We start from the raw sequence: 12,651 nt of genomic DNA on the forward strand, positions 1-12,651 counted from the left end.
ATCTGAAGTACCTACTTTGTGTCATAAACTTCCTTTGTTTAATAAAATCTTTCTTATTTGATCAAATCCTGCCTGAGACTCCAAATCATTAAGTTTTCCCTCACCCAAGTCCCCCACTAGATAATCTGGGGTAATTTGTAGAAATTCGTGTAATTGGTGTACTGTGAGGTGGTCGCACTATATTTAAGTGAGGGCCGGCCCAACGGCGCCAGGGGGAAAAGTGCCTTTGCGCTGTCGCACCTACATTATGGTCTAATTCAATGAAAACAGGAAAGGGAAAGGGAAAGGGAAAGGGAAAGGGAAAGGGAAAGGGAAAGGGAAAGGGAAAGGGAAAGGGAAAGGGAAAGGGAAAGGGAAAGGGAAAGGGAAAGGGAAGGAAAGGGAAACATTTGGCTTCCGCATTGCAGAAGGCCTCAGATGCCTTGTAAATCCCTTTTTGAGAGCTCCCACATTGCAGAAGCTGGATCTCATGCGTTATCTTTGCATACTTGCAGCTTATAAAGAACTTCTAATGGGCACATGTCCAAAGGCGTTTTAAGTGCACAAAACTTATAACTATTAAAGCCCCTCCCATCATGCGCTACTTAGGACATTTCCTTCCACAGATGTGCATTTTGAACAAAGAAACCTGAAAACTGCCTAAACAGTGATTTCAAATCAAAGGTAGCTGACCACTCTATTTCATAGTTCCCCTTCTGTCCTTTTAATGACCAAGTATTGCACACCTACCTCCCCACAGATGAAGTCACAAAACTTACCGTGTAATTACGCGCAAGAACAGCACCGGTACCATCTTCCAAATAGTGTGTTTCTGTGAAGTTGCCAGCAAAAAGGTCGCTGGAAAAAAAGAGGATATCTTAAAACATAATTTCAAGACCAAATATTTATTATTTAATTACTTTTTAAAACAAAATTAAAGTGGAAGAGTTGAAAGCTCAATAATGGAATAAAATACAGTGGTACCTCGGGTTACATACGCTTCAGGTTACATACGCTTCAGGTTACAGACTCCACTAACCCAGAAACAGTGCTTCAGGTTAAGAACTTTGCTTCAGGATGAGAACAGAAATCGTACTCCGGCAGCGCGGCGGCAGCAGGAGGCCCCATTAGCTAAAGTGGTGCTTCAGGTTAAGACAGTTTCAGGTTAAGAACGGACCTCCGGAATGAATTAAGTACTTAACCCGAGGTACCACTGTAGTTATAATACTGAACAAAGTCTGTGCATGTTGTTATAAGGGGATTTACTACAAGTTTTTATAAATTAGCCTCTCTGATTGCAAAATCACTGAGTGGCTATTATGAGGTGATTATTTATGAATTCAGATTTATTTAATATGTAACACTTAACCTACCCTGTGTACTTTATTGATGTATCCCCTACTTAAATATTTCAGATGAACTGCTTTTTTCTAGTAGAAAATGCTTTGAGATTTTTATGCATCATGTCAAATTAACAAGGCAAAAATGTAGACTTTAAGCTGCCTCAAAGACAAATTCCACTCTGTCTCAAATTTACAAATACTGTGAGTGAGGCTGATGTAACTTCTTAGGTGTATATGCAAACGTCCTAATACTAGCTAAAGTAAGGGTTGGTGTCTTATTCTGGATATAAGCTCTGGAAAGGGAAAGACTGTCTGTAACACTGGCATTGGTCAGAAGGTGTAGTCAAGACAATTCATTTCTCTTTCTGCGTGGTTTTATCCAATCCAAGGAATTATATGGTGCTAAGAAAGGCAGTACTACAGTGGTCTGCATTGCAATTACCCCATGCTGGGGATCAAGGTGCCCATGTCTGAACAGAATTCCGAACAAGCAATTTTGCTATTTAAGGCAATTTAAGGGAACAGATTGTCAGGGAAGAGTTAGAAGTTTTCAGTTTCTCAGAGGGAGAAAGCATTCCCCAAGGGGGGAAGGAGAGCAGTGAATCTAATAGAAGGGAGCAAGAGGAACAACAGGGAGGGACCGGCTGTTCACAGGAAAGGCAAGGGTTAAGTTGTAGCTCAGATTCGGAGGAGGGGAGATACAAGCCAGCTCTAGCCAGGAGGTTAGAAAAAAGAGCGGGAAAACGAAGGGAAGGGCGCGTTCGACATTTTGAGAGTGGCTGGTCATGGAGAAGCAGAGCTCAGAAGGTATCTGAAAGAAGTGACTCTGAGGAATAATATTTAAGAACCGTTTATAAGATTGTTTTGTTAATACGCAATAAAAAGTTTTATAAAACAACAAGAAGCGTTTGTGCGGTGATCTGAAGAGGACAACGACCAGGCCTGACACAGATGTCACTGCAACTTAATTGCTGAAAATTTAGCATGCAATGTAAAGTTTTTAAAATCTAATTATGCCAGTCTGAGTTCTGGAACAGAAGACAGTTCCTTAGAATTTCTATGGCTTCCAAAAAACGACACTATTCCTATAATGATCAGTCTTGTTTCAGAACTCGATTCTTGTAGCACCTACTGAGTTACATGATTGACTGAGCTCATGATTAGCGGCTACTACTTCAAAATAAGGGGAGCAACCTAGTTCTCTCAAAACTTGGGGAAATTTTATACTTATAGGTTCTCTACTGCAGTAACCATGAGAAATAACCCAAGGACACTCCATTGTTATACATTCCAATTAAAACTAATACCGCCACTGAACATGGTCGCTACAATTTTCTGCCAGAAGCAATATTCCTGAAGGTGGAACTTTGCCTTTTTCTATATGTATATTATGCCCTTATAAAGAAATGTGCTTCTTAGCCAATGGGCCATTTCTTCTTGAAGTAGTGGCAAAAAATAGAGAGAGGGAGTGGTGACTGGATGTCAGTTATTTGGAATGGAAAGTCGCAGAGGATTAAGACAGAAGTATTAGTACAACAGCATATCCTATATTTTCTATGCACCACATTTTATAAATGTGTTGTATAAAAATGTTGCAAGTAAACAAATAAATGAATGAAATATTTGTGCAGATAGAATGTACATGGGAAAGGGATGGGGTAATGCTTGCTGGCTCCAGAACCTACATAATCATTAATTAAAACTTCAGAACAGAACCTATTGGCATACAAAGTGGAGTAATCACCTGTAAACAACTTGTATCACATGGTTTATGGATCATCAGTATTGTCTCAAGCAAAAGAATATGCTTCAACCTTCAAATAAAGTAGCCTTCATTCAGTTGCAAATATTTATGCTTGAAAGTTGGGTTAGGGGATGAAGAAGGGGGGGAGGACCTTGAATATATTCATAGCAACTATGTGAAAACAATATATGTGAGAATGGTTCTCTCTTTTTTTCTTTCTGGGAACTTACAACCACCTGAAGAGGAATTTGTGTATGAAAACAGAATAAATGGAAAGTTAATACACTGTGGCAGCGGTGGTGGTGGGGGACCCTGTACTCGTAATACAGGTGGAAAAAGAACTCTTGGGGGGGGGGGGGAATTCCTGCACAACTGAGCAGACTAGGGAGAGCTAGGATGAACGTTCAAGAACTACTGTAGAAGGAAGCTTCACAAAACAAACTCCTTTATTGCCACTTTATCAGAAAGTCAGCATGTTTCTCTGCTGGTAGCCAGCAAAGAACTTCAAACGGGAATTGGTCTTCATAAAAATAATACTAACCCTTTCCTTTTCTGACTCAAGCTCTCAGGAAGATTTAAAGTCAAAACAAGTAAGAACAAGTAACATTAAAAACAAACAAACCCCAAAACCCTGAATCCCTCAAATACGATGCCTTGCAGAAACCCTAAACTCAAGCCCAAACTCCTTTGGGTATGCAGAGCTAGTATTTGGACCCTGACCTTAGAGTACACAGGTCAATGCATATGTCCCTGATGGCATAGTAACTAACATCATGCCCTTCAGGGCTTCATGTGGATAAGTGATGTGGAACAGATGTGTGATTAATGACATTAGTCCTCATGAGCTTGAACATTCATTCATTCATTCACTGAATTTTTATCTCACCCTTCCTCCCAAAGGAACCCAGTCACTCATGCAGAAAACTCACTGAAATGTTTCTACAACTATGCGTGAAAGTCATTTTAGGTGGCAACCAGCCCACTGCACCCTAGGTGAATGAAACAGAAGGAGAGGATATAGGCTGCTACTGCTGCTGTATTTGCTATTCTTAAAATTTACAGGCACCAACATATTTCTGACTGTCTGGTAGGGATAGAAACAGGAACCCTTGACTCCGTGAGCAACTACCTCATGTGGGAAGGCACCAGAGTTTCACTTTAGAGCATCTTCTAGAACAGTAAAGTACTTGAGGCCAGCAGTCATCCTAGGCAGGAAGGGCTTCCTGTTTGAACAGGAACTTTGAGCAACCATGGTCTTCCTGGTACATCTCCATGCATTTTGCTGACTTTGACTCCCCTTTGACATCTGCCCATAGTTCAGGACTAGCACCACCTAAGAAACCTGGCACCAAGTATTTACGGGACGTTACTTATACCTATTAAAGTCAATCAATATTCTACCATTGTATAAGACTATATACAGCAACAATGTAGAGCAGTATTCTTTGCAGGTGTTTCATTGACCTGGGTTTCAGAGAGCAGATTGGTTTTAAAAAGCAATGGATAAAAAGATACAGGGCTACCTCGGTTTACAAACTTACTCCGTTTCGGAAGTCCGTTCTTAAACTGAAGCCATTCTTAAACAGAGGCGCGCTTTCCCTAATGAGGCCTCAAATCCATTCAGATTCCGTTCTTAGACTGAGGTAAAGTTTGCAAACCGGGACACTACTTCCGGTTTCGCAGAGTTCGTAAACTGAATATTTCTTAAGCACGGCTGTTCTTAAACCGAGGTACCACTGTACTATAGAGTTGCAAAAATCAAAGGAATCTTTTGTGTAAGTGGAAATATTTTGTTTTGTTTACTTAAACAGAACTTAAGATTCTACTGCAAGAATCCTCCTTTGCCCCTTCCTCCTCTAAATGTGATGTACTGTATTTTACTCTTCGGTCTTGTTCTATGTTTTTTGATAGTGCTCTGATAGCTAAATGAAAAGGTGAGTCCTGAACACCATAGCCTCTAGGGTAGACACTTCTCTTTTTCTGGTAGAAGCAGCAGTTATCTCCTCCTTCGAAAACGACTTTAAAAGCTGCCCAGTGGAATAAACACTTAGTGCTGGTACAAGGAGATTTACAAGTCATGTGTGGGCACTTCTCTGAAGGGTTATCAACAGTAAGTACAACAAGCACTCAAGTTCAGCAAGAAGGAAAGGTGTGTGCAGAGGCTGTATCATGCATGGCACTCATGCTTAACGATCAAACACCACATTTGACACATGTATCCATTAGATAATTTGTCTCCCTTTGGAAAGAGATGTAATTTACAGAATTGATTTATATTTCTTCCTGCACCTCTCTGGTAAAGGAAAGGTGATAAATAAAAGAAAGTAAACCAATTTAGATGGTAATCTTATTAACATAATTGAATGAATGCAACTAAGAAAAGACACGGGTTAAAACAACATTAATTCATCATACTTGGGGATCTACCATATGTTTTGTCACCACACTTAGGAAAAAGAGCACATCTCTTTGTACAGTTCCTCTTTTCAGCTTGCTATATGGGTTCCTACCAGAAGATAAGTGATAACTTTGAATGTTGGGACAAGGTTTTCTCAGCTGTGGCCTCCCTGTTATTGAATAAATTCCCTAATTAATCCTCTGAAGACCAAATTAGTAAAAATAAAATAAAAGTTTTCCTCTTTTGTCAGGCTTTCAAGGATGTACTCTAATTTAGGACTAAACTAGATTATACAGTAAAAATGTGGTTACATTTTCCATATCTAGTGCTTTTCCTTTTAAACTTCTGTGCCTGTTTTCCATTCTTTCCATACCTCTCCAAAATTTCCCTGTGTTCCATCTTTAACAAATTCTTCTCTGGGATAAGCTTAAAAATAATTTCCATAAGAGAATTCCACCATAAGCACTATATTATCAATTTGTCCCTTGGCATGGGGATATTCCCAGGGGAGCTGAAGGAAGCAATGGTGTGTCCGCTCTTAAAGAAAACTTCACTAGATCCCTTAGACCTATCCAATTACCACCCAGTTTCAAATCTCCCATATCTGGGTAAGGTAATTGAGAGAGCAGTTGCTGAACAGCTTGGTAGGTTTCTGGAGGAAACATCGACTTTAGATCCATTTCAGTCCGGTTTCCGTCCTGGTTTGGGACCGAGACGGCTCTGGTTGCCCTAACGGATGATCTCCGCAGACAACAGGATTGAGGCAGGTTGGGACTGCCGATTCTCTTAGATTTGTCAGCAGCCTTTGACATGGTCGATCACAATCTTTTGGACCACCGCCTTGCCGACGTGGGGATACAGGGCATAGCCCATAAATGGCTGTGCTCTTTTATCTCTGGTCGGGGACAGAGGGTGGCACTAGGGAGGGAGATGTCGCACCACTCCTTGGTGTGTGGAGTGCCGCAGGGCGCAATCCTCACCCTGATGCTTTTTAACATCTTTATGCGCCCCCTTGCCCAGATTGTCCGGGGCTTTGGGCTGGGTTGTCACCAATATGCTGATGACACTCAGCTCTATCTGCTGATGGATGGTCATGCCGACTCGATCCCGGACACACTGACTAGATGTTTGGAAGCTGTGGCTAGATGGTTTCGTGGGAGACGATTGAAACTAAATCCTTCGAAGACAGAGGTCCTCTGGTTGGGTCGGGATGGTATGGGGATGAGGGACCAACTCCCTTCTCTTATGGGGGCCCAATTAGTGCCATTGCCTTCCGTTAAGAGTTTGGGTATAATCCTTGATACCTCCCTTTCCATGGAGGCACAGGTTACAGCAACAGCCAAGGCGACATTTTTCCACCTTCGCCGCATCAAGCAATTGGTCCCTTACCTTTCCCGCCCCAACCTGGCCACAGTGATCCATGCAGTGGCCACCTCCAGGCTTGACTACTGTAATTCACTCTACACGGCGCTGCCCTTGAAGCTGTCTCAGAAACTCCAGCGGGTGCAGAATGCTGCAGCGAGACTCCTCATAGGGTCTCTGCTATGGGAGCATATTCACCCAGGGCTTTTCAAGCTGCACTGGCTCCTGGAGGAGTACAGGGTCAGATTTAAGTTGCTGGTTTTGACCTTTAAAGCCCTTCACAGCCTAGGACCCTCGTACCTATGGGACCGCCTCTCCTGGTATGCCCTACGGAGGACCTTAAGGTCCATATATAGCAACACCCTAGAGGTCCCGGGCCCTAAGGAAGTTAGATTAGCCTCAACCAGAACCAGGGCCTTCTCAACACTGGCTCCAGCCTGGTGGAACAATCTGTCTCATGAGACCAGGGCCCTGTGGGATCTGATTTCTTTCTGCAAGGCCTGTAAGACAGAGTTGTTCCACCTGGCTGTTGGCTTAGAATCAGTTTGATTCCCTCCCCCTCTTTCTTTTTCCTTTCTCCTCCTATGAAGAGGCTGCATCCTAATGTTTTAATGTCATATTTTAATCTTTTTAAATTGTATTTGAATCAACTTGTTTTTATTATTGGTCGTTAGCCGCCCTGAGCCTGGTCTTGGCTAGGTAGGGCGGGGTATAAATAAAAATTTATTATTATTATTACTATTATTATTATTATATGAAACGAAACTCTCTCTGTATTTATGATACTTGTAGATAGAAAACTGAACACAGAAAAGATTTATTGGAAAAGGGCTAATAGGTCTGGGTTACTCCTACTAGCCCAAAGAAATCAGACTCTCTCACACACACATGCGCTTCCAAGAGAACAAATGATACTGATTGTGAATATCAGTTCTATAGATTTAGTGGAAGGTATATTTCAGCACTTGGCAATGGCTGCTTCTTTTATAAGGCATGTGCAGGTATGCACATTTTGAAGGATGGTTATGTTTCCATTTGTGTATGGAAAGTGGAAATTTGGTGAAATTTCGTGTTTAAATGTGACCTGAACTGATTTTGATCCCCAACAGCCAAGTCTACCTCTCCACTCTCTTCGTGAAGGCAAAATGTAGCCCATGGTAGCCTATGACCAGGGCTGATATGAAATTCTATCTGACCTAATGGAATCCTTTCCAGGCAAGCTGTCCAAATTCACACCTACACTGGGGCCTCTATCAGAAAAAGGACACCAGGTGTACCTCACCTGATCAACCTCATGCCACTTAGAGATGACTGTCATTAAGCAGTATCTTTGCCCCAAGAGTCCTCCCAGCTGGTACACCAAGACTCCCAATGAGACTTTTAAAAAATGTTAATCTATGTTAAATTCATCCCTTCTTCCATCCCCCAACCAACTAGCTGCATTCCATAGAGCACATACAACTGCTGTTATGTGCTCCATATGTGGCGCTACCTGGTTCAGAAGCTGCAGCTAACGCAAAATGCAGTTGTAAGGGTGCTTCGTGGGACACACACCCTGTAGAACACCCTCCCATCAGATGTCAAGGAAATAAACAACTACCTGACTTTTAGAAGACATCTGAAGGCAGCCCTGTTTAGGGAAGTTTTTAATGACTGATGTTTTAATGTATTTTTAATATTTTGTTGAAAGCCACCCAGAGTGGCTGGGGAAACTCAGTCAGATGGGTGGAGTATAAATAATAAATTATTATTCTTGTTATTACGACTACAGTGGTACCTCTGGTTACGTACTTAATTTGTTACGGAGGTCCCTTCTTAACCTGAAACTGTTCTTAACCTGAAGCACCACTTTAGCTAATGGAGCCTCCCACTGCTGCCGTGCTGTTGTCGTGCGACTTCTGTTCTCATCCTGAGGCCAAGTTCTTAACCCGAGGTAATATTTCTGGGTTAGCGGAGTCTGTAACCTGAAGCGTATGTAACCTGAAGCGTATGTAACCCGAGGTACCACTGTACAGTGGTACCTCTGGTTACGTACTTAATTGGTTCCGGAGGTCCGTACTTAACCTGAAACTGTTCTTAACCTGAAGCACCACTTTAGCTAATGGGGCCTCCTGCTGCCGCCGCGCCGCTGGAGCACAATTTCTGTTCTCATCCAAAGCAAAGTTCTTAACCTGAAGCACTATTTCTGGGTTAGCGGAGTCTGTAACCTGAAGCGTATGTAACCTGAGGTACCACTGTACACATATTATACCAATAATGAAATATCTGCACTGGCTAGTTACCATGTCATGTCATGTTCACCATTTTGCTGTTGACATTTAAAGCAGCAAACAACTTGGGACCAGAAGTCAAGATCTTCAGAGGAGATCCTGCTGGTCATTCCATGACCAGTGGCCTGTCACCTGGTGGCAGCAGAGAAGTGAGCCTTTTCAGTGAAAGCTCCCACCCTCTGGAATGCCCCTCTCAAATCTGTGCGGCAGAGACAGTAATGACCTTTAAACACTTCTTACAAAGTTAGATGCTTTGAGAAAAATATAATTTGGTTTGGTTGCTCTTTCTTTTTGTATTTGTCTTCCTGTCTGTTCTTTGACACTGACATTATTTTCTTGCTCTCCACCTAAACTACAAAAAAAAAAAGGAAAAGACTCTGGATCTACATAATTTGTACTCATTATTGCTTGGTGAGGCAAGCAAGATAGATAATATTTTCAAAATGTATTGAAACTGCTGTTGATATTATAATCGCCTGCTTATGCTGTAGCATCTCCACTTAGGTCATCTTGACCTTTGTAATGGAGGTGGCTGTTCTTTATTCCGTTCCTAGACCTCTTGATTATTATATGTATTCACAGGAATAAACAGGTCTATTAGACATGCTGCTGCTTGCAATAGTTGGCTCACTATGAATATCTGTGGATAGTTAGCAACAGCCTTTTCCAACTCTTGTTTCTCATTACAATATGAAGAACGAAGGAAGCATGTTAATGAGTTCCCCATGCACCTGCTTTGAACATCACCCCACTCATACAATTATTGCATCTTCTTTAAACACATTATATTCTTTCCTTCTGTTTAATTATCTAAAGTGATTCAAAATGCTTTTGGACATTTTCCCATTCAGTGTCTGCATTTTATAATATTCCTATCTGTAACCCTCCTGTAGGCTTTCATGGAGTAAATACAGTGCTGTAAATATATATATTTTTTTTAAACCCTGAGATATTGAGGTGTGCTCTCCTAGGTAGGAAAATGACTGTGGAGAAGGGGAAGGAGAAAAACAAGGCCAATCCCCCTTAGGACACCTGGAATTTGCCTGCAGGGTTGTTATTCCAGGCAGGGTCTTCTGTGCATGTTTAGCCTGCCTTACAGTGGGGCGATCACCTTAGGCTTACCCAGGCGGCGAAAGAGGACCTGAAGGTTTGGTTGGCCTTCTTGAAGGTATACAATGGGATTTCTTTTTGCCAAGACCTGCTGGACATGCACTGGGACTTTCTTGTGCATTTGGATGCCTCTAGCAACTTGGGCTTCAGTGTCTACTTCAGGGGTCACTGGTGCTCTAGGCCATGGCCTTTGCATTAGAAGGTGGAAGGGATCACCCATGATCTCACATTTTTTGAATTCTTCCCAATCATGTCAGCAGTGTACATCTAGACTGAGGAGTTCCATGATTCCAGGGTGTGCTTGTGGTCTGACAACCAGGTGGCAGTCAGGGTACTTGCCAACAGTGGCGGAGCTTCACAGGGCATGGCGCGCTGCCCGCAGGGGTGTGACGAGTGTCCTGGGGATGGGACACACCGCCCACAGGGATGGGGCTCGTGTCCTGGGGGCAGGGTGCGCCCCGTGGAGGCGTGGCACCCAGCACGGTCAGGGGGGCAGCCACATTGGCACCCTGCCGGGATCATGCTGCCGGGGGCGGTACACTCCCCCCGCACTCCTCTTCCTCCGCCAGTGCTTGCCAAACAGACCTCGCAGTCTGAATGGGTACTGAGGGGTACTGTAATTGGACTACAAATCCCATTGTTCTTACCACTGGCCATGCTGGCTAGAGTTGATGGAAGTTGTAATCCAACCATGTTGGGACTACATGCTAGCTAAACCCGGTTCCTTGTGCAACCCTATATATGTTTAGTTAGAAGAAGATATCCCCAATTAATTCAATAGGGATTACCCCAAGGTAAGCAGGCAAATGGATTGTAACATCAGCTGCCATTAGTCTGCTTTTAGTAGCCCAAACAAATGGAAAATGTCAAGCCCAGGTTTTTAAGTACGGATTGATTGACAGTATTTATGAATCTCTCTTACAGGGTGATTTATCATCAATGCAAGAGCAAAACATATCAGTTATCAATATAAGCATATACAAACAAAAAAAATTAGAAAAATAAAACACAGTCATATATTGCTGCTAAGCATCAAACTACAAAAGCATGGATAAATTAAAATGTATTCAACTGACAACTAAAAACAACAATCTGGGAGACTAAGGGGTGATCATTCTAGAGTCAGGTCCTCACTACAGAGAAGTCAATTCTTGCATCATCTCACTACAAATCCTTGTTGGGACCAGAAGCAGAGCCCCAGCCTTCTCCACTGGAGAGGATTGTGCTCTTGTAGCTATTTGGTCCCAGAACCATTTAAAGCTTTGTAAACTATTACCAACACCTTGAATTGAGCTTGGCAGGACATAGGCAGCCAGTGGTCTTTGAAAAACAGAGGGAAATTGTTCTTGGTGAAGCAGTGCAGTCAATCTTTTGCAGCATGTGGATTTATTTAGCAACTTCCGCATCCACCCACCATAGTGCGAAGATCAGGTTTGCAACTGTGGGTCACCTTTACAGCTGGAGCTGGACCTCATAATTGTCCTCTTAGTATTTTTTTCACTGCAGAGTGAAAAGGGAGGAAGAGCTCTGGCAGCTACCCATCAAAATGTTCTGCTGCAGCTGAGCTGGCTCCTAGTCCAGTGAATGAAGTTGCAAAAGTCATATCCTGGAAGTAGTTTTCAGCAAAAAGCAGGCATACTGACCTGTTCAATGGCTGGTTGACCACCTGCTACTATGTGTCAGTGAGGAAATGATGAATAATAGTTCAATAATACTGAGATACATGATTACCAGAGTTAAGCATCTAATTTTCAACATATTTCTAGCACTAATGCAAACTGCCGCTGAAATATATTTGATCATGACTCTGATCTCCGTAGTATCACAATTTGAACTGCATTATTAGTGGGACTAAATAAATATCACAGTGTACCATGTAAATTATCAGTCATTGTTGCAGGCTGATAAACATTATAATTTGTGGGCAAAAGTGTATAGTAGAAGGGTGATAAGCAGTGCCAGTCAAAGATTACAGGTCACTTGCCTAGAAGTTGCTTTACTGTATTAGCTTCATTAAGAGATCCATAGAGTGACACAGCAGCACTGTAAGGAAGCCTCTTTCTTAACAGCCAACACAAGCCTCTGGAAACATCCAAGTAGTTGCATTGTCATTTCTTTCTAGTAGGAGATTCCTCCATTTTTAAAAGCTTTGTGACAGACAACAAAATAAATATCAACAGGTGTAGATTTTTGCAAGATGAATAGTCAACACTCACGAAACAGCAAATGTTTTCATATCTGCCTGACACCCAGCTTTGAAAAACATGAAAACTTCCCCATAAAAAGTGGAACTCTACTTAATAGACACAGAGAAGGGTGTTGACTATCTCAGGCAGCACAAACTATGCATGCCTGCACAATCCTCTCTTCCTAGGATATTGCCATAGAAATAGTCTCTTGTACTTCCAATGTACAAGAAGAAACAGCCCTTACTACTTTCAAAAG

General features: G+C 42.3%; 1 protein-coding gene across 5 annotated transcripts in view; it reads right to left on the reverse strand.

Moving 5' to 3' along the window:
- Positions 1-12,651, reverse strand: part of ADAM12 (ADAM metallopeptidase domain 12) — a 186,625-nt gene that overhangs the window by 79,855 nt on the left and 94,119 nt on the right. For all 5 annotated transcript variants that reach the window (XM_083616864.1, XM_083616862.1, XM_083616863.1 and 2 more), the window contains one exon: positions 759-837. In XM_083616864.1, coding sequence (XP_083472990.1) covers positions 759-837 — 79 coding nt within the window. The remainder of the gene's footprint in view (positions 1-758; positions 838-12,651) is intronic.

The sequence above is a fragment of the Podarcis filfolensis genome (assembly GCF_964270895.1).
Source record: "Podarcis filfolensis genome assembly, chromosome: 5".
Classification (NCBI taxonomy): domain Eukaryota; kingdom Metazoa; phylum Chordata; class Lepidosauria; order Squamata; family Lacertidae; genus Podarcis; species Podarcis filfolensis.